The sequence below is a fragment of the Choloepus didactylus genome, chromosome 4 (genome assembly GCF_015220235.1).
Source record: "Choloepus didactylus isolate mChoDid1 chromosome 4, mChoDid1.pri, whole genome shotgun sequence".
Taxonomy (NCBI): Eukaryota; Metazoa; Chordata; class Mammalia; order Pilosa; family Megalonychidae; genus Choloepus; species Choloepus didactylus.
In genome coordinates this window covers 80,497,284-80,519,903 of record NC_051310.1, presented here as the reverse complement: position 1 = coordinate 80,519,903, position 22,620 = coordinate 80,497,284, and the positions used below count along the sequence as shown (strand labels likewise).

General features: G+C 46.2%; 1 protein-coding gene across 2 annotated transcripts in view; it reads left to right on the top strand.

Annotated features, from left to right (window-relative positions):
• The first annotated feature begins 14,046 nt into the window (after positions 1-14,046).
• SYNM (synemin) overlaps positions 14,047-22,620 on the top strand; it is a 28,045-nt gene continuing 19,471 nt past the window's right edge. For both annotated transcript variants that reach the window (XM_037832931.1, XM_037832930.1), the window contains exons 1-2: positions 14,047-14,993; positions 22,455-22,579. In XM_037832931.1, coding sequence (XP_037688859.1) covers positions 14,193-14,993; positions 22,455-22,579 — 926 coding nt within the window. In that variant the 5' untranslated portion in view covers positions 14,047-14,192. The remainder of the gene's footprint in view (positions 14,994-22,454; positions 22,580-22,620) is intronic.

Below are 22,620 nucleotides of genomic sequence, written 5' to 3'. Positions count from 1 at the left end.
CTAGAAGTGGTTGATTCCAGAGCTAGCAAAGGGAAAATACAAGATGAGCCTGAGACACACCATGGTGCCAGAAAGTAAGGAAGTGCTCCACAAAAAGGGAGGGAGGTTGTGGGGACATGTCAAAGGACACAGAAGCCAGCCTGAAAGAGCTCCCAGAGATAAAGATAAAATAATTTGTGCAGCAAAATAGATAACAAGTATTGGATTATAACCTAAGGAAAAAAATAAAACATCCATGAGTTCATACTGATACATGGGATTAAATAGATAAATTGAGGAAAAAGGACAACTCTTCATTATAGAAGAATTCCAATGAATATAGAATGAAGGATAGAAAATCACCAATAGAATACCACAGTAATTGCTTCAAGCAAGATCGACTCACGAATGCTAAAATTAGTGGGCAAAAGTTGAAGGAAAGCCAGGATATTTACATAGCTTCAAAGTATTTCCCTCCAAATAGTCATCAATTATAAAAGGAAAATAGAAGCTTGACAGTGGAGGAACCTAATACCTTGACTAAGTGATGAAGATTAATTAGCATCCCCAATAGGAAGGCATATCAACATCAGGTACCTCCTGATATGATGCTCTGAGAAGGACACAACCTCACTCCTGTGATATTCTTCCCTCGATGCATAAACTCAGTCTATTCATGAGAAACATAAGACAAACCCAAACTGAAGGACATTCTACCAAAGAATTGATCAATAATCTTCAAACATGTTGAGGTTATGAAAGGCAAGGAAAGACTGAGGAACTGTCATTGACTGGAGGAAACTAAAGAAGCATGACAAATAGTTTGTGGGAAACTGGGGTTCCTGGCACAGAATAAGGACTTTAGTGGGAAAAATGGGGAAATCTGAATAAAGTCGGTAGTTAATTTCTTGGTCTTGATAACTGTACCATGGTTATGTAAGATGTTAATGTTAGGGAAAGTTAAGGATATACAAGAACTCTCTGCCACTTTTCTTAAGTCTAAAATGATTTCAAAATAAAAAATTAAAAAAAAAAAAGACTGGGCAGCAAGGAAGAAGCAGGGAGGTCTGATAGGAACTTTTTGGGTGTGGTTCGTGCTCATCCAGATCCCCTGACTCCTCCACAAGAGAACCACCCTCAGTCTCTGGGAAGCGATAACAAACCCCAGGGACAAACTCCAGCCAGTGACTGACAGGACTTACAAAGACGGCCACTCAGCTCAAGTGGGACTAAAGCTCTGGTGCAATTTGTGCTCCAGAACTTCCCCATGGGATCAGGTTGAAGCTGGTGCCAGCTGAGAACACCTGTGCTGGTTTGGATGTATTGTGTCCCCCAAAACGCCATTATCTTTAATGCAATCTAACGTTGATTAGATTGGAATATTGGATTAAGTTGTTTCCATGGAAATGTGACCCCAATTGTGAATGGTACCTTTGATTAGGGTGTGACCTCTTGATTGAATGTTTCCATGGAAATGTGGCCCCACCCATTCAGGGTGGGTCTTTATTTGTTCACTGGAGTCCTATATAAAGAGCTCACAGAGGGATCTCAGAGCAACTGAGAGTGACATTTTGGAGGAGCTGCAGTTTACAGAGACATTTTGGAGAACGCAACCCAGGAGCAAGCAGACATCTAGACAGGAACCAGAACTCCAGAGCAGATGTCAGCTAACAGAGGTTTTCCGGATGCCAATGGCCATCCTCCAGTGAAGGTCCCCTATTGTTGATGCCTTACCTTGGACACTTTATGGCCTTAAGACTGTAACTTTGTAACCAAATAAACCCCCTTTGTAAAAGGCAATCCATTTCTGGCATTTTGCATAACAGCAGCATTAGCATACTGGAACACCATCTTTTTGCTTCTCTTTTCCTCCTGCTTTACTCTGCTTCCTTCAGTCTCCTTCTCCTGAGAGCATTCCTCATTAAACTTACTTGAACAAGAATTCCCATCTCAGACTCTGCTTTTAAGACACTCGACCTAAGACATTTAGAACCAGGAGTGGTCCCTAAGTAGCATCCTCTAAAGGATGGGATTCTGGAGCTGGATCATGTGGCTGTTGATGGGTATTGAGGACTGCCTCACTGGTGACAAGTGGGATTTTTTTTGAAAAATTTTAAATTTTAGAATAGATTAAGATTTACAGAAAAGTTGTGAAGATAGTACAGAGATTCCCATATACACTACATACAGTTTCCTCTATTATCACAATTTTTATGACAATTTTATTGTTATAATTTACATAACATAATATCTGCCCTTTTAAAGTGCACAATTGTGGTTTATAATATATTCACAGAGTATATTCACATCACCGGTATCTAATTTTAGAACATTTTCATCACCCCCAAAAGAAACCTCATATCCACCCTGGCAAACCCCAACCTACTTTCTGTCTCTGCAGATTTGCCTATTTTGGACATTCCATGTATATGGGATTATATAATACGTAGCCTTTTGTATCTGGCTTCTTTCACTGAATATAATGTTTTTGAGGTTCATCCATGTTGTAGCATGTATCAGAACATCAACCATTTTATATGGCTGAGCAATATGCTATTGCATGGATATACTGCAGTTTACCATTCATCAATTGAACGACATTTGGACTCTTCCCCTTTTTTTTTTTTTGGCTATTATGAATAATGCTTCTGTGAAATTTGTGTATAAATTTTTGTGAGGACATGTTTTCAATTCTCTGCCTAGGAGTGGAATTGCTGGGTCATATGGTATACTTAACTTTTTGAGGAACTGCCCAACTGTTTTTGAAAGTGGCCTCATCATTTTACATTCCCACCAGCAATGTGGATTTCAATTCTCCTCATCCTGGCCAACACTATTTATTATTGTCTGTCTTTTTGATTCCAGCCATCCTAGAGGATGTGAAGTGTCATCTCATTGTGGTTGTGATTTGCATTTCCCTAATGACTAATAATTTTGAGCATCTTTACATGGCCATTTGCATATATTCTCTGGAAAAATGTCTATTCAAATCCTTTGCCCATTTTAAGTTGTGTTGCCTTTTTATTGTTGAGTTGTCAGAGTTTCTTATGTATTCTGGATACAAGTCCTCTATCAGATATATGATTTACAAATATTTTCTTCCATTGAGTGGGTTGTCTTTTCATTTTCTCAATAGTGTCCTTTGAAACACAAAACCTTTTAATTTTGATGAAGTCCAATTTATTTCTTCTTTGGCTGCTTGTGCATTTAGTGTCATATCTAAGAAACCATTGCCTAATCCAAAGTTACAAAGATTTATACCAGTGTTTTCTTCTAAATGTTTTATAGTTTAGCTCTTCCATTTAGATGCATGATCTGTTTTGAGTTAAGTTTTGTGTATGGTGTAAGGCAGGGGTCCAATTTCCTTCTTCTGCATGTGGATGTCTCATTGTCCCAGTCCTATATGTTACAAAGACTATTCTTTTCCCATCAAATTGTCTTAACACCTTGTCAAAAATCAGTTGACCATAAATGTAATTGCCTTTTCTGGATTCTCAATTCTATTCCATTATCTTTATCCCTATTCTTATCTTGGTACCACACAGTCTTGATTATTGTAGTTTTGTAGTAAGTTTTGAAATTGAGAAGTGTGAATCCTCCAACTCTGTTCTTTTTTCAGATTGTTTTGGCTTCTCTTGGTCCCTTAAATTTCTGTATGAATTTCAGGATCAGCTTGTCAGTTTCTGCAAAAGGTCAACTGGGATTGTGTTGAATCCGTGAATCAATTTGGAGAATTTTGCCACCTAAACACTATTAAGTATTCAAGTACATAAATTCAGGTTTTCTTTCCTCTTCTATAGGTTTTCTTTAAATTCTTTCAGTGAATTTTGTAGCTTTTCAGTGTACAAGTTTTGTATCTCTTTTAAGTTTATTCCTATTTTATTCTTTTTGATGCTATTGCAAATAGAATTGTTTTCTTAATTTCACTTTCAGATTGTTCACTGCTAGTGGGTAAGTGAATGTTGACAGTTTCTGGCCTGATGGCACTGCCAGCACAATGTGACTGCTAAGACTTTCATCCTTAATGAATTGGGACGAGGTACACATGGAAGGGGAGACACTGGTTGGTGCAGTATCTTGGACTCTGGAGAGGTTTGGGGGAAACAGTAACTATGAGGACTGGGGAATCAAGTGACTTTTGCTAGATGCCACTGATTCAATAAGAGAGAAAAGGGCAGCCTCAGATACACTGCTCAGCAATTTAAAGCAAAATGTGGGAGGCAGAGGGCCTACTTGGCTGCTTTTACAGAGACCCTCATCTCCCACAGTTGGGAGGCAGAGAGCTCTGAAGACCAAGCACAGCATCTCATCGTCAGAGAGGCAGCTCTTCAGGGCAACTATTGTGCCAGAGTCAGAGCCCTGAGCGGGGAAGAAGTGGGATTCAGAGGCTTGGGATGGGGGCATCTGGGTAGCTGCAGCTGAGAACCCTGATTCTCCAGATTCTCCTGGACCCACTGGGCCTGCAGCAGTGACTCACTCCCCCCTTACTGAGATACAGAACCCACTCCAACCTCCTGCTAGAAGATTCTGCAGAGGCCACAGTTATGACAATGCTTGCTCTTCAGAATTGACCACCACTTCCCTCCTGGCCACAAGACCCATACCTAGGGGGGTAAAACCTCAGCCAGTCCAGCTGGGGAAGTGCTGGGCCTGCCAAGGAATAAGAGGACTTAGATACCCAAGGTGCTACAGAACCTGGTGAACATGGGCCAGCAAGGCCTGGGGCCTGGGTGTGGATCCTGAGGGTGCTGGGTCAAGGTGGGCAGAATATGTGAGGCAGGATAAGGAAAAGTGTGACACAGGACCCTCTCCCTGGCAAGGGCCCTGGGTGACTTTTCTCGTATGCTGCTGGGATGATGCTGAAGTCTGGAAAAGGTGATGGCCCACATTAAACTAAGTGGCAATGTTAGAACTGTGGAGGAAGGGAACAAAAGTTCAAAGAAACAGGTGTGCTACTATAAGACCAGGAACTCCTACCAGGCTGGCCATGTTCCTTGGGAGCCTTGAGGACACTCCGCTTACTAAAGTGACAAGGAACACATGGGTGAGGAGCACAGCAGGGTTGAGAAGCTCAGTGCTGGCTGCCCTCAGCAGAAGAAGGAGAAACTGAGAGTAAGAGGTGCTAGTAGAGGACATGCGGGGCCTCCCTGGTGGGGATGATAGAATACATCAGTGGTTTTCATGCTTTATCATTCATCAGAATCAACTGGAGAGCTTATCAAACCCAGAGGTTCTGCTTCTGTGTCAGTAGATCTGGGGTGGGGCCAGGGAATTTGCATTTCTAAAAAGTACCCAGGGGACGGTGCTGCTGGTGGTTGGGGGACCACACTTGGAAACCAATGGCTACAGGCCTAGCAGAGGGCAGGTGATAGTCCTTTACCTTCAGAAGCAAGGTGAGTTAGATCACTGTAATGAGCACCAAGTTCAGAATGGCAACCTGGGGAGGGGGTGTGTGATTTAAGGGATCCATGGAGATGACTCATAGGACATGGTGTATAGTTCCTATATAGATAAACCTACATCATCAGAGCACCCCTGTACAGCCATGATCCAATTCCAGGCCTGAGACAGTTCTCAGACCCAGAACCCATTGACTGATAGGAGGACCTGCCAACCTCCATGGCCAGCTATGATTCCTGAGTCCTTCTCCAAAGGAACTACAGTCATTTACACTGTGGCAGATTGAATTAGGCAACCAACATAGCCATGCCTTTATTCTTAATCTGCATTCCTGTGGGTGTGAACCAATGGTAAATAGGATGTCTTGGAGATGTCATTTTTATTTAAGGTGTGGCCCAACTGATGAGGGTGGGTCTTCATCCATACGTCTGGAAGACTTATAAAGAGAAGAAACCGGAAGCCAGAAGTCAGAGAAGGCCGCACAGGAAGAAGAGAGAAGTCAGTGGAAACCGGAAGAGCTGATGAAAGGAGAGGGCATCACCATGTGATGGGAGGCTGAGGTACCCCAAGGATTGCTGGCAGCCAGCACCGGAATACCTGAGACTCCAGGAGAAAGCAAGCCTTGCTGATATCTTGATTTTGGACTTCTAGCCTCAAAGTCATAAGATATCCATTGTTTAAGCCAACCCATTGTGTGTTATGTCATAGCAGCCTGGCAAACTAAGGCAGGTTTCTTCCACTAGGTCTGAATTGACACTGCTGATATCCAGGGACCCAAAGCACCATCACGGTCCCCTGTCAGAGTAGGGGGAAATAAGGGAGAGGGTCATGTCATAAATAGCCCTTTCCCAGGATCATCTCATAGTGGGTTCAGAAGAGCCAACTGGGCCAGAGTTAAGCATGTGAGAGTCACTGGCATATTGTTGGTATTTAAAGGCAGGAGATTGGATAAGAGCAGCAGGGTGTAGACAGAGGAGAGAAGAGATGTCTTGCTGAATGCCTGGTGGTTGGCAACGACGAGAGCGAGCACCAACTTGTGGTAGCACAGGGGACAGAGAACAACCTCCCCACAAGCCCCCAGGCTAACTCCACGAGGAAAGAGGCCGTCTTTCTCCTCTCTGTGTTCCTGGGATCTGGCCCAATACCAGACACAATAGTGGGACTCAATAACTCTTCTTTCTTGAACCATCCACCATCAAGGCACCACCTATGAGCTCTGTGGAAACCGTGCTTATGTTGGTGGTAACAGTGAATGTGCTGTTCTTTGAGGACAAATTGTCCTTTTTTTTCCCCCAGTTCTTAGGAAGAAGTGAGAGTCTTGTTCCTATTGGGAAGCTTAACCAAGAGATGTTTCTTTGCCACTTGGGGCCCTTCCCAAGATCATTTGTAACGTATATGACATGACTTTCCAAATTAAGAGAGTGAAGTTATGCAGCTTAAGTTACTGCAAATTTTTTTCATATGACATATTCTATTTTTGCACCTTTTGAAAAGGCAGCCTATACCCCAACAAGCACCTGCTTTGCTCCTATGAAACAGCGATAAACAAATGATCTGCCCGCTCCAAAATAGCCAGAAGAGCTGTGACAGACAGAGGAAAGCTCTGGGCTCTGAGCAAGGGCAGCTGAATTCAAAACCTTTTTGGGATGAGGTGCGGCATAAAACACTTTGGCTCATAGGACTTTATAGTCTCAGCTTCTCTAGTCTTTGTAGCAACCCTAGGAGGGATTTTACAGGTGAGGAGACTGGGTCTGGAAGGTTCAAGGACCAGCAAGTCCTTGCCCCCCTGCTCTCTAGACCAATCTGTCCAGCCGTGGACCTTGCTGAGCTGCCCATCATTTGCATTTGTTCCTGGGTCTGGAGCATCTTTTCCTAGTCTTCTTGAGACAGCCCCTGCCCGCGGGTCTCCACGTGACCCTGGGCTTTGGGCGGTCACCTCGAGGATGACTGATGCACATTTGCTGAGTGTGGTGAGACAGGTGCTGGGTGGCACGCTTCACACACAATGTGGCTGGCAGTGGGGGGACCAGGGATCTGCTCCTGGTTCTGCCACTTTCTACTTGCAAGACTGTGGGCAAGTTCTCTACTCCATGCCTCAGTTTCCCCAACATTAAAATATAGCTGATAGTACCTACTTCATAGGGTATAGTCCTGAATATACAAGTTAATCCATGTTAAACACTCAGTGCTTGGCACGTGGTAGTGTTAGGATTGTCTAATCTTGTGGTTCACCACGTGGCCCCTGGCCAGCAGTATCACCATCACCAGGGAATGTGCCAAGGATCAGCTGCCTCCCCAGAACCCCTGACTCAGAAGCTCTGGGGGTGCAGGCCAGCAAGCTGTGCTTTAACAAGCCCTCCAGTCCTTTCACTGACTCTGTAGGAAGGGGCCATTTTGTTCTGGTTCTTACCCAGATAAGGAAACAGGTTCCAAGAAGTTGTGCCCAAGATCATAGTGTCAGTAATTGGCAGGACACAAAGCAGCTCAGTGTCCTCTATACCACTGTGCCCAGCTTGGACCTTCCTCCCAGCCTGCTGCATTTCCCTTCCCTTGCTTGCTTCATTTTATACCTGGCCAAACCTGTGGGGTGGCAGGTATAGCTTTCAGTCCACAAACTTAGATGTGCATGAAAAAACAGATTCCTTTTACTATCTCAACCTAATTACTATTTTGATCCCCAATTTCCATCAGGGTGATGGAAACTCAGTTTATCAGTACATGGTTCTGCCCCCCTTCTCTGGGGTTGCACCAGAGTTGTACCTGGGCTGGGGGCTTACCTGGTCCTCATATCACCTGCCTATCCTGGCATCCACCAGCTTTCCACACCACCTCTAAAACCCTTGGTGTTCATCCACATAGGCAGAGGCTGGGATGATAGGCCACCATGGACAGTTGAGCGGGTTGTCCACTGCACAAAGGCACCTGGATGGGGGGATAGGTGGGATAGAAATTCAGCCTGTGCTATACTTGCTAAGCCATGGATGGGGGTGCAGGGCTGCTTCCACTTTCACTTTGCATTAAGGAACTGTTCACTGATCCCAGGCCATGCACCTGTGGGCTTACTGTCTACCCAGCAAGTGTGCTTTATTCTAATTTGCACAAAGGCCTCTCAGGCCTTATGCCTTCCTGCCACTTCTATGTGGTTGCTTGGGCTCCTGAACCTGAGAAAGGCTCTCCTGAGCAGGGCTGCTATCTCCCTAAGGGTACACCTGGGAAGTAGGGCACAGGGGTCTTGCTGTCTCCTTGGGGTTCTGCCCAGGAAGGGGTGCCCTCTACAGGACCCAGCAAAGCCTGTGCTTTCACCATTTCTCCCCCCCACCCCCCACCCAAGGGGAATCTTTTCTTGTCTCCAGGGAAGCCTGACTCTCCTCAGCCTCCTGCTCCACCCTCCTCAGGATTTTCTCCCTAACATTTTGTCTAGCCAGAAGTCCTCCTCAAATCTCTAAAAAAGGGGAATTTGGAGACCAAAGTCAGAAGACCTTTCTGTTCTGGCTTCTGCCTGAGGCACAGCCCTTCTCTCAGGCAAGGAGCCGAAGGGGTGAGCTGGGGAGGGAGGGAGGGAGAGGAAAAGTGAATGAACTATTGGGGATAAATCCATTATTTCCTCCCTGCGCCCCCCAATTATTCCACCATGCTTGGAAGCTTGGTAGATTTTTCCAAGTAGGAAAAATACCATCTAGCCTCCCTCCCCAGCCCAGCGCCTGGGCGGATGGAAAAGGCTGGGTTCTTCGGCTGCACGCAGCCCTGTGCTTCTCCGGCTTTCCGTGGAATTCTAGCTGGGGGCCCGCCCTGCTCTCCGAGCTCCCCTCCACCGCGCCTCCTACGCTAGGATCGAAGACGGGTCTCTTCTCACCCGGGGGGTCCTGGAGGAAACCGTCCTGGGCGCTCGCGGTCCTCGCGCAGCGCCCTCTGCTGGGCAGTTAGGTCCCCGCTCTCCGTCGAGGGGCGCTGACCCCCGAGGCCGGCCTGGGAGCCCCCCCGCGTCCTTTCTTGTTCACGCTGAAAGGCTGTTCCACGGCCGTTCATTTTTATGCACGGCAAAAAGTTTCTTACTGTTAATCTAATGAAAATCAGCAAGGGTTCCTAAAGCGTAACTTTCTTCTCTCCAATTCTTTGATATCCCTGAGTTCTGTTTTCTTTGACAATTGCTAACAGGTAGGGGCGATGGTTGCTGAGGCGTTGAGCTTACCTGAGGGAGCTGTGGTTAAAAAACAATCGTTTAAACCATTGTCTTACAGCAGTGTCTTTTATATTAGGCCAATTTTAGGAAAAAATATTCTAGAAGAAAAATATATTCATTTGCCAATTTTTTTTTCATTCATAGCAAAACATTTTATTTACCCCTATGGGAGTATAAACATACATATATACATGTAAGGTATATATAGTTAGTTATAGGTATATATATTTTTCTTATAGCTTCTATTATCCACTTTATTGAATAGAAAAATGCCACTAAGAAATGAGGGCTGCAGTGCCCCTCCCCCCACCTCCCCATTAAGGGTGTATTTGTCCTGCCATCCACCAGCTTTCCACACCACCCCTAAAACCCTTGGTCTTCATCCACATAGGCAGAGGCTGGGAAGATAGGCCACCATGGACAGTTGAGCGGGTTGTCCACTGCACAAAGGCACCTGGATGGGGGGAGAAGTGGAACAGAAATTCAACCTGTGCTATACTTGCTAAGCCATGTATGGGGGTGCAGGGCTGCTTCCACTTTTCCTTTGCATCAATTAATTGAAGGGCATATTTGTTAATATGGTGGCAACATGCAGGCAGCTTACAAATTTTTCTTACATACAATAATAAAATTTTACACAATACTCCTTATTGTAAATTCCACATAGCAAATTGATCCTAACAGAATGTTTTCATTGATTTTTGCCAAACTCTGGTATTTTCTCAATCCATGGTTGCAGTTGACAACTCTGACTTGAATGTTGGTTGATATTCTTTTGCTTATTTTAACAAGAAAGTCAAAAGTGGAATAACTAAGGAACTTCAATCATTTGCCAATGTGAAGCCGCTTTTTCGCTAAATTGGATAATAGTTTTGAAACACTGGGAAAATACTGCCACACAGTTTTGCGCTATTCACAATTCAAGACGCAACACACTACTAAATCTAATCTGCACTACTAGCGCTTTCTTCACCCATTTTTAAAATCAAGACAATCCATGGAACATAAATCAACGATCCACAGATGATAAATTGGTTGCTGATATCAGTGGGTAAGATTAAGATTACCCCACCATGGCCAATCTAAATGATGAATACAATGTCACTGGGCACAGAGTTGGACCCCATTATACAGGATTTTCACCACTAGATACACTAGACGTGCATGTCAAGAATGGAGAATAGTATAAGGCAGTAAAATAATTAGGAAGTGACCATTTTGAGTACTTATTACCTTTGCTTTTTACATATTTAATTTTAAGTGTCTATAATGCAATTGTTAATAATAGCTGTGTTTAAACAACCAGCTCACAAATTCCTGAAAATTGAACAATTAGCCCTCATCAGCCAGAAGGAACTAGCTCCAGCATACCACTGCCCGGCTGGGTCTTCTGATTTCCACATGGGGAGGCAGGAAAAGGGGAGGCGTGGGTTTTCCTTCTCCTGCTCCCTCCTGGGCTGCACCCCCCTAGCTCCAGGCTCCTTTGGGCTCAGCCTGGGACACCTCCTGGCTTCTGCCTTTGGTTGGTCCCTTGTGTCTTCCTTTGCCCAGTCCACACCTTTGTAAATAGTCCCCTCACTACCACAGTCAGTCAGTATCTCCCTTTGAGTGCACCTCTGTTTCCTGGCTGGATGTGCCTGCTCCCAAGTTTAAGAGCTGTGTGTCCTTAGGAATATAGCTTTGCTTTTCTGAGCCTCAGTTTTGTGAAGATTACGTGATGCTGCAGGATATTATTTTGAAAGATTAACCAATGGCTATCTTTTTTCTCCTGGTGCCCTATGACCCTTTCCCTAACTGAGCAGCTGTACCCTGCAGCAGTCGTTTCCTCAGGGACAGGATTGAGAGCAGAAGTGAGGAAAAGGTTTTGAGATTCAAAATCTAAGGCCCTGAAAGGCAGGATACCCAATTAAGCACAGGATACCCAATGAGCTGGAGCAAAGCCTCCTGCTAGGAGACTCAGAAACATCCCCTCACCTGGAGAAGAAGCGGTTAATATGTGAGAAGGCCCTCTTACCCTGTAAAGCCATCCCCTGCCCCAACCAGGTGGGGTGGGACAGCAGGACCCCCTGGTAATGTGGACAAATGGTTGCAGGCTGAGTCCACCCTGCTGCGTGAGCTGCCCCGTGGCACCCCCTCACCCCAGGAGAGCCACTGAGCCTGGAGAGCTTCCAGAAAGGACTGGGCTCCGGCACGGGCCAGGCAGAAATGTGCACCCTGGCACAACTGGGAGAAGGACGGACAGTGACCAGGGTCCAGGACCCTCAACATGCCTTGGCACTGAATAAATCCCCCCAGCCCCAACTTAGCCTCGCTCAAAGGAAGAGGAATTCTGCATTGAAAGATATGAAATTTCCAAATTGCAGTCTCTGATAAGAAAGTTAATTGTCCTAGAAAAACAAAGACCCGCTTTCTGCCCCCCTTTTTGAGGTTGGAGACTCACACCTGCCACAAGGAGGGGCCCTAGAACTTTCTCAAAGGACCTTCCCTGAATCGACTTGCTAATCACTCTATCTTTTCATTCTGTCTGCAAAATATGTGGCCTGGTGGCCCAGCAGCGAGGAGCCCTCCAGCCGGCAGATGGTTCTCCAGCCTCCCCTGCACACTTCTGACCCACCATCCATGGGCAGTTTGGCCATGGGCCAGTTCCCCTCGTTCCTGGGTTCCTTCCTGCTTCCTGAACTTGTAATTGTCATCCCTAACTTAAACACCTGTCATGAAAACCAATGACACACATGCAAAAAGAAAGGTGTGGTTCCGATGACAACTACATTGCATGCTTTCACCCAGACCATTGGTTGGGAGAAAAAATGGTTTAGGAGTAGGGGTGATGATTATAAAAGTTTGGGGAGATGCTAGGAGTCCAGAAAAATTCTGGACTCAGGAGCACTTTGCCCATTCTCACTCCAACTGGAAGAAACTGATATTGGAAAGTGTAGACTGCTCCATATGGGTAGTCTGTGTAACAAGGAAACTGTGGAGCTCTAAACAGCCCACCCTCACTCAAAAGAAAGTGTTGGTGCCCAGGAATGAGCCTGGCCCTGGCAGCGAGGGATTGAAAATGCCTATTTGACCAAAAGGGGGGAACAAAGAGAAAGGTAACAAGCTGAGGTTACAGTGGCTGAGAGAACCCAAATAGAGTCGAGAGGCTGTCCTGGAGGTTTCTCTTATGCAAGCTCCAGCTAGACATCCCAAATGGCCACAGTATGCCATGCCCATACCAAAAAGAGTCCCCAAATACTTAGGTCCCTACCTGATATTCTATAAAAGATGCACTCACTAAGTTTTATCTCTCAGAAACTTAAATCCTCCAGAGTGTTCCTATGCCAGACAGGTCCTAAAACCCAGAGGCAAAAACCCCTTTAAGAATAACAATCAGATGCAGTCCCCTTCCCCATACTGTCAACACCCCCTTTCAATATGAACAAGTTAGGGTGGTCACTGACCGGACACCCATGAAGATGCGGAAAGAGACTGAGAGGAAGAAGTAGCAATAAACAAGATAAGATTTAACAAAGGTCTATGAATATTGAAACTAAATATACATATATATTTAGATGCTGGGGTGTTGAAATAGCTGGAAGGAGGTAAATGACATGGTGGAACTGTAACCTATAACACCCTTTGAAATTTGCTCTATAGCTACTCGTTGAATTGTGCTTTGAAGTCTTCACCTTTTTGTATATACCCTATATTTCATAATAAGGAAATAACGGAAATTGTGGAACTCTAACCCATAACAATTTTTGAAATTACCTATATAACTGCTTGTTCAGCTGTACATCAAAAGTTAACTTTCTGTACACGTAATATTTTACAATAATGGAAATAGCTTAAGTTGTGGAACTGTGACCCATGATATTCTTTGAAATTTGCTCTCTAACTACTTGTTAAATTGTACTTTGAAAGTTATCACTGTTATGTGTATATGTTAAAGTTCAAAATAAAAAAATGCATTTAAAAAAAAGAGAAAGTCTTGGCTCTACACCAAAACACTGGCAAATGGATGTGTATTTATGTTTTAGGCTAAACTAGAATATTTACTGCACAAATATGTGTGTATATGTATATGGGCATACAGTATATTTTATATTTTAAGTGCATATACTATATATTGCATAATTTTTTAAAAGTGAAAAGCCGCAGTCTCGAGGGTCTCAGATAAGAAGTCCCTGTAAATGACAGCAATTCGGAATATCTCACCTAGCGGCGGCTTCGATTTCCATTCATTAATGCCAGGACACTTCGGTGCCGCAGGTACACCCGACTGGGCAGCAACAGGAAACCCACGAACCCTGCGCCGCGGGGGACTCGGCGGCCGGCTGTTTACGCACAGCTGGCAAGTATTACCCGGCCGCGCCCCGACCGCGTACTGGGCGGCCGCGGGCGCGGGTCAGTCCGGCAGGAGGCGCTGTCCCGCCACAGTGGCCGCGCCGAGCCGCGGCTCTGATTGGCTGGAGGCCGTGGCCCGCTCCCACTCGCGCCCGCCGCGTCCGCTAAGTGTCGCCGCTCGCTTGCTCCGGCTCCAGTCTGCGGGACTCCGGGGCGGCGGCGGGGTCGAAGCGGCGCGGCGGAGGGGACAAGACCAGGGCAAGGGAAGGAGCCAGCCGGCCGGGAGAGCCCCGCACCCAGCAAGATGCTGTCCTGGCGGCTGCAGACGGGCTCCGAGAAGGCCGAGCTACAGGAGCTCAATGCCCGGCTCTACGACTACGTGTGCCGGGTGCGGGAGCTGGAGCGCGAAAACCTGCTCCTGGAGGAGGAGCTGCGCGGCCGGCGCGGACGGGAGGGCCTCTGGGCCGCGGGGCAGGCCCGCTTCGCCGAGGAGGCGCGCAGCCTGCGGCAGCAGCTGGACGAGCTGAGCTGGGCCACGGCGCTGGCCGAGGGCGAGCGCGACGCGCTGCGGAGCGAGCTGCGGGAGTTGCAGCGGCTGGGCGCGGAGGAGCGCGCTGCCCACGGCCACCTGGATGCCGAGCTGGCGGCGCAGCGGCGCGAGCTGCAGGAGGCTCTGGACGCGCGCGCCGCCCTCGAGGCGTTGCTGGGCCGGCTGCAGGCGGAGCGCCTCGGCCTCGACGCGGCCCACGAGCGCGAGGTGCGGGAGCTGCACGCGCGCGCCGCCAGCCTGACCATGCACTACCGCGCCCGCGCCGCCGCGCCCCCGCCGCGCCTGCGGGAGGTGCACGACAGCTACGCGCTGCTGGTGGCCGAGTCGTGGCAGGAGACCGTGCAGCTGTACGAGGACGAGGTGCGCGAGCTGGAGGAGGCGCTGCGGCGCGGCCAGGAGAACCGGCGGGAGGCCGAGGAGGAGACGCGGCTGTGCGCGCTGGAGGCGGAGGCGCTGCGGCGCGAGGCGCACGAACTGGAGCAGCTGCGCGCGCGGCTGGAGGACGAGCTGCTGCGGATACGCGAGGAGTACGAGCTGCAGGCCGAGGAGCGCCAGGTCCGTGTGCTTGGACCGCCCCGCCGGGCACCCTGCGCGGGGGTGAGGGGGAAGCGGTGGGGAGCCTTTAACCCGGGCTCTGCCTCTCCGACGGGTGGGGCCGGCCCGGAGGGTGCTGGAATGGTTCTGGGCAGGGTCCCCTGCGCCTTGCCAGCTCTGATAGAGGAGTGTGGTTCTTTGGTCCAGCGACCTAGTGGGCGAGTGCCCTGTGGTAGGTTCTGGGTGGATAGACACTCCTTCTCATCTTATTAGGTGGTCACCTTCTTTAGAACTTGACGTGACTAGGTGCATCCTGACCAACGTCGCCATGAGCCCTACGTTTAGTTGCATAGGCCTAATTCACATAAAAAGCCAATCAAGCCTCTCTGACATCCAGAAGTTACAGATCATTCCTCCTCTGACAGGTCATGATGTTGGGAGGCTCCATTGCAATGAATGGCAAGCCTTTACTCCAAGCCATTCAAAATGGCAGCACCGTTGGCTATAAGTCTCCCCACTCCACCCACCTCGGGAAAGCTAATGTAACAGTTTAGTTTTCCAACTCTTTTGATTTTGCCTGAACGATTTCCCAGCTGGAGGTGGCTGGTCGCGGCTCTCTGGAGGGTCAGCAGCCCTAAAGCAGAAAAGAGTTTCATAAGAGGCATAAAAGCACAGTACAGTACAAGCGACGTCAGATCTTTTGGGTAGTTGTAGAAAACCAGGTCCCTGTCACAGGATGTTATTACAAGTTGCAGAGTAATATAAACAGTTGCTATTTCAGGGAAGCCAAGCCCAAACCCTCTGATATGGATGGATGACACTGTGATCAATTTATTGTTTGTACATACAGTCTGGTCCTAGTATTTGGCCCCGCATCCTGCCCAGTCTCAGCCAGAATTGGAAATATTCCCAAATCATACTCTTAGTAGTTCTCCTGGCCAACAGGTTGAAACAACATCCACACGGCTTCAGAAATATTTTAAGTTTAAATATTTTGCAGCTGTGAGTTAACATAGACTGATTTCTTGCTTTTCTTATATCCAAAGTGAAGGGAATATGTTGGTTGTGGAATGGATGACTGATTTATGTGACAGGTGTCCACAAATAATCAACAGATATCTATTGATTACCCCTGGGTTCCCAGCATTGCCCTGGGGTTTCAGTATTCAAAGAGTTGGAGGCCAGATGGGAAATCATAAAAAGCAATATGGTACTAAATTGTTTAGAATTTAATCTTTTGGATTGTGGATTTCCTTTAGTCTCCATCTCAGAATTTTGAAAACCTTCTCCCTGAAAAATATCTTTAATGCAGTTGTCATGGAGCCTTTGACCAATGAGTGCTGTGAATCATCAGAAAAAGGAGTACCCACCAAACTTACTGTCTGCTGCAACCCTTTTCAGGGCACCCCTACCAGGGATCCAGCACTTGAGAACCAGTGTGGTGCAGGCAGGTTTGCAACGCGCTTTTGGGGGCATGTTGTGTTCATTTAGAGCCCTGCTCAACTTAGCTCGTTTGTGACCTTATGCTCATTGAGTCTTCTGGGTCTCAGTGTTCTTTTTTAGCAGCAAAATGCATTCCCCCTCTAATGAACTCATAAGTGGAACTCCAAATATGGAATAGGTAGAAGCTGAGTCCCTCTGAGTAGAGGAGAGATGAGGACTTGGGCAGTGTGTTTAGATGCACCTTCTAGCCCGGTATCTTGACTCAGGGGTCCCAGGACCCACAGTGGCAAGTGGTTTCCACTTAAGGCTGCCTTGTGACCTGGTACTGGGCCCTCCCCCCAACTTTCTGCCCGGTGATACCTTTCTCTTATTGGGATTTGTTTCTTTCCCTTGCAAGGAAAATGTTGATAATGACCTGGATTTTTTTTCGGTTCCGATTCGTGGCGGTTTCATCGTAGCCAGTGTCACCAGTTACAACCTTATCCACACCCCGACTCTCTCCCCAGTTAGCTTAAAGCAACCATATTTCAAATTGCACATCAAAAGATTCAACACCGAGCATTAGTCCAAAAAAAAAAGGACTTTTGAAAATGAGAGGAATTATGTTAAAGAGTAAGGATTGATGATTGAACCCCAAACTCATGATTTTTAAAAAATTCTATACAAGCTCATGCTGGGAAGATGACTGAAAATATCTTAAAAACTGATAAAACTGATAGGCTGTAATAAATATTTTCCTAAGCATTCAACTGCTTGTATGCCAGGCCCCAAAGGAGCAAGCCCTTGACTCCTGTTCACCCTCAATCTTCCCTTCCGTCTTATGAGGTGATGCTGATACCAACCCCATTTACAGATGATGGAACTGAGGCATATGGTTAGTAAGTGACCAAGCTAGGGTTCCATCAGGCTCCAGTGCCTGAACAACTAACCACTGGGACCATGTTGCCTGTTCTTTTTGCTCCATCGAAGAGAAACCTTTCACAAATATCGTTTGCATTCATAGAATATTGATAATTTTTCTTCCCCAAGGGCTAGCTTGGAAGTGCACCCCCATTAACCTAAAATGCCTTCAGACTGTTCCAGCTGGCGGTTGTCAGAATAGTTTTAGAGTTGAGTCTCATTCACTTTCTTTCTGGGTTCCAAGCAGTGTCATGGGAAACCCTCTGCCTTCCCCATCTCGGAGGCGGGAGCCTAGATGGAACTGGACGCAGGAGAGGGGGTCCCCCAACCGGCTCCCTGACCTCTCTGTCCCCTCTGTAGCTCGAGGGGGAACATGCTCTCTAGGACTTGTCTTGGGGAAAGTGGTCCTTTCCAGATGGCCTCCCAGCCTACATTAGGTGAGATTTGTCAGCCTGGCCTACGTATGTCTCAGATTTGCCAGCGAAGTTTGCGGAAATGACACCCAAGTTCCCAGCTGTTTATACATGGCTTGGGTCACTTGAAGCCTGAGTCACACAACCTGTCTTCCAGTCTGCAGGAAGGGGCTTTGTGAGAAAAAAAAGAAATTAGACATTTGGTTTCTGCCAACCTTACGCTATAAACGTTGAGATGTTTGAGATTGTGAAAGGCTTCCCAGCCTCCCAAATGTGATTGAATGGGAAGAGAATGGGATGAGCCGTGTGGCTAAGGGTCCATGTTTTGCAGCCACCCTGGCTGGGTCTGGATTCTGATTCTACCTCTGTTTCTCCGGGCAGGTTAGGTGTCCTGACCCTTCAGTGGCTCAGTTTCTCCATTTGTAAAATCCAGATGAAGAAAGCAGCTTGTCGACACATACGTTCAGGCGCTCAGTTAATTTGTTACGCTAACAGCTTTTGAGTGCTTAATATGTGCCAAGTTCTCTTAAGTGCTGCAGATATAGTGGTGGAAATAAAACAAAAAACAAAACGACGAAGAAACCAGAGAAAATCGCCTGCCCTGCACGGTCTCAAGAGGGAAGCAGGGGTGGCAGGAGCGGACGAGTGAAGAGAGGCTGCTCCCAGACTCACACGTTTACCTGGAGGGCCATGGAAGCCTCGAGAGGGATCTGAGCAAAGGGGCGTGAGTTTGACCTGATTGTTTCTTTTTCTTTTTCTTTTTTGGTATTTTATTTTATTTTTTATACTTAATTTATTTTTTAAATTAAATTCAGTTTTATTGAGATATATTCACATACCATACAGTCATCCGTGGTGTACAATCACCTGTTCACAGTACCATCATATAGTTGTGCATTCATCACCCCAGTCTATTTTTGAACATTTTCCTTACATCAGAAAGAATCAAAATAAGAATAAAAAATGGAAGTAAAAAAGAATGCCCAAATCATCCCCCCCATCCCAGCCTATTTTTCATTTAGTTTTTGTCCCCATTTTTCTACTCATCCATCCATACACTGGATAAAGGTAGTATGAGCCACAAGGTTTTCACAACCACACCGTCACCCCTTGTAAGCTACATTGTTATACAATCATCTTCAAGAGTCAAGGCTACTGGGCTGCAGTTTGATAGTTTCAGGTATTTACTTCTAGCTATTCCAGTACATTAAAGCCTAAGAAGTGTTATCTATATAGTGCATAAGAATGTCCACCAGAGTGATCTCTCGACTCCATTTGAAATCTCTCAGCCACTGAGGCTTTATTTCGTTTCATTTCATATCCCCCTTTTGGTCAAGAAGATGTTCTCATTCCCACAATGCTGGGTCCAGATTCATCCCCAGGAGTCATGTCCTGCATTGCCCAGGAGATTTACACCCCTGGGAGTCGGGTCCCACGTAGCTGGGAGGGCAGCAAGTTCGCCTGCCAAGGTGGCTCAGTTAGAGAGAGAGAGAGAGGGCCACATCTGAGCAACAAAGAGGTGCTCAGGGGGAGAGAGACTCTTGGACACAATTATAAGCAGGTTTAGCCTCTCCTTTGCAGTAACGAGCTTCATAAGGGCAAGCCCCAAGATAGAGGGCTCGGCACACCAAACCATCAGTCCTCAATGTTTGTGAGAACAAGACCAGACTGTTTCTTAACAGAATGGCCCTGACTGTTGTGTTGAAAACAGATTGGATGGGGGGCAGGGAGACCTTTTAGTAGATGACTGTATTCATCAAGGCAGGAGGTGCTGGGGCAGCAGCGAAGGGGTAGAGGTTCAGACCAGGGACAGCAGTGAAAGGGCTGACAACTTAAAGCCACCAGGATTTGCTGATGGATTGGTGGGGCTGTGAGAAAGATGGGAAGAATCAAGGTTGACCCTGGGGTTTGTGGCCTGAGCAAATGGCAGAAGGGAGTGGCCTTCACTGCACAGAGTGGGCACAGGGGGGCAGGTGTGGGAGGCAGAACTGGGGTTCAGGATCAGATGCCTCTTAGATACTCAGGTGGAGCTGTCATGGATTGTAAGAGGCCATCTGGGCAGGGCCGCTGTCTGGACTGGAGCCACAAATACTGAGTTAGCATGCCATTAATGCTTGTTATTATTAATGCTGTTAGTTTTTGTGTCCAAATGAGGTCATCCTAGTATCTGAATTCCCTCTGTGCTCCAAGAGTCAAGATTCTAAGTGACTGTGACATTTGCAAGCTCTTCCTATCTGGTGTCCTCTGAATGACCTGCCCAAAGGGGCGGCTCACATTTGGTTAAGAGAAAGTACATTCTTCTTCTGACACTAATAGCAGCGTGCTTTCTAGAGTGTAGCCCTAGATTTCATCATCAGCAGCAAGGCTACCCCCAAAGTTCCCTAAATAGCAATAAAAAAGGTGACCTCTCTCTCAAGCTTCTATGACATTAGGCGGTGCCGCTTCTGCTTGGGTTAAAATTAGCCACCAGGCAACTCCCTTGTCCCTGGCCTGGCCCACAGCTTGGAAGCTTCTCGCAGAACCCAGTCTCAGCTTGAAGCTTTATTGAGAGCAATTTCTAGTGGGGTTGGTTTTGGTTTCTGTGGAGACTGTTGGGAGCCAACAGATCTTACAGTCCTGCTTCCAAAAGTAATTTTCCATTGATTGTATACTTTGGATAGAATCTATGGTATGTGAATATATCTCAATAAAAATCTGCAGATTCCAAAAAAAAAAAAGACCACATTTTCAACTGGAAAAAAATTTAATTACTTTTCCTTTCACAGTTTAAGAAACATGGCTGGAACTACACTTATTTTAGCTCAAACTCAGTTTGATTTTCTTCCCCATATTTCGTGGGATACAGAAGCATTGTGTGCCTTATTGGAAGAGAGAAGAATCTCTGATTTCTTGGTATGGCATCATTTGTGGTTGGAGAATTGCTTTTTTTTTGTTTGTTTTTCCCCTAAGCACTTTAACACTTGGACTTTTTTGAAAATTATAAATTCCTACAAATTCTCAAGTTTTAATATTTAGGTCAAATTTTCTATAGTAGAAAAGAATAACATACATATGTGTATAGCACATTTTATATTGTAACCTTGTACCTGAATTTATGCTCCCTCCAAAATGGAATGGGAGGTGGGGGCATGGGGAACTTGGGTTATTAACCCTGAGACTTAACTATAGATGTCGTGAATGTCACGGCTAATTTCTGGCAGTTCTGCCACTTAAATCAACACTTGGCAGATGGTCTACTTTGATGAACCTCTTTACTGGTAGTGCTAGCTTTGGAGTCCTGTTAACACATATCCACCATGGGACGTGAGCCGGTAGTTTGTCAGTTTACTCTTTTGCTTTAAAAGCTAAGTGGGATTTTTTTTGTGTGTGTTTGTTTGGGTATCCCTTAGATACAAATAGAGCCTAACAACAATCACTGGCTTTCAAGTAGAACCATTAAGAGAAGCAGAACTATTTACCGGCTGACCATGCATTTTTAAAAAGCTAAATCTAGCAGTACGTGGCACGGTGTGAGATTTTAGTTAAGCTCACTGGTTTCACAAACATTGTGTGTTTACTGTGGACCTTCAGCATCTTGCCAGTGCTTTGGTGGTGGGGTTGCAGAAGGAATGAAGAGAAACTTCCGCTCCTGATTGTCTTGGAGTTTTTTGAATCGCAAAATGATGCATGTTTAAAAGTACAGCCCAGTTTAGTTCCTTGTGTTCAGGAATAACGCTATTTCCTATTAAATGTCAGAAGGTGAATTATGTGGACTTATTTCAGTGTTTAAATATTTGCTCGTTCGATTGTTCTGTGGAGAACTGGTTAACAATCCAGAAGAAAAGACAAAACTATAAAATGAATCCGTAGTGTTCATTAATTAAAGGAGATTGTCTACTTAAAATGGGAAGTTTTGAGCAGGGTGATATTAACTTGATCAGTTCATTTTCAGTTCAGCTCATCAAATGTACCGTGTGACTTCTACGCGGAGGGCATTTTTCTGGGGGCTGGGGGCTGGGGGCTGGGGGCTGGGCGGGGGAGGGGTGTGTGGCAAAAGGCAGCAGGACTCGACCCCCGCCCTGCAGTATCTCCCAAGTGTGAGTGCGATGTGAACAAGCCATAGGGAGCAGTTGTTAACCGTGTACAGTCACAAAGAGATTTACATTCAGGGCTGAGTTTTGACATTTATGCCCAGAATATATTATGATCTCATGAATGTTAGCTGTTCTCCCAGATGATTTTAAAGTAGCTTTTCTAGGTGAAATAAAGAAAAGAACTCCATGTCAGCATACCTGCTTATGATTGTGAAAATCATGAATTTGGGGGGAATTCTGTTTCCCATCTGAGTGACTTGTGTTTTAAATACTCAACCCCTGTGCGTTCTAGCCTTGGCTTATTTTCCATAGCATCTTAGTCGAACAGCTTGAGGTCTTGAACTTCCTCAGTAGACTGATGTCTGAACTGCCAAGGTGATTGTGCCAAACTCCTAAACATTCATTATTATTAGAGAGTATAAACAGAGAAGCCAAGGTCCTATCAAAATCTTCCATATGCAATAAAAAAATTAAATCTTCCATTCAGAAGAGATACAGTATTTGAAAGCATCCTTGTAAATAACCATGTCTTTAATGAGCCTGGAAGTTTTTTTTTTTTTAAATCTCTTTTTGTGTCCCGAACTGCTGGTACTTCTGGTTTGACCCAGCAAAGCCCTAGTTCTCTGACCTGCAGTAACCTCTTTTCTCTTTAGAGAGTGATCGGCTGCCTGGAGGATGAGAAAGCAGAACTCACCTTGGCCATGGCTGACCGGCTGCGGGATTATCAGGAACTCGTGCAGGTGAAAACCGGCCTCAGCCTGGAGGTGGCAACCTACCGGTAAGGATGCTGTACTGATGTGTTGGATGAACTCAGCAGTG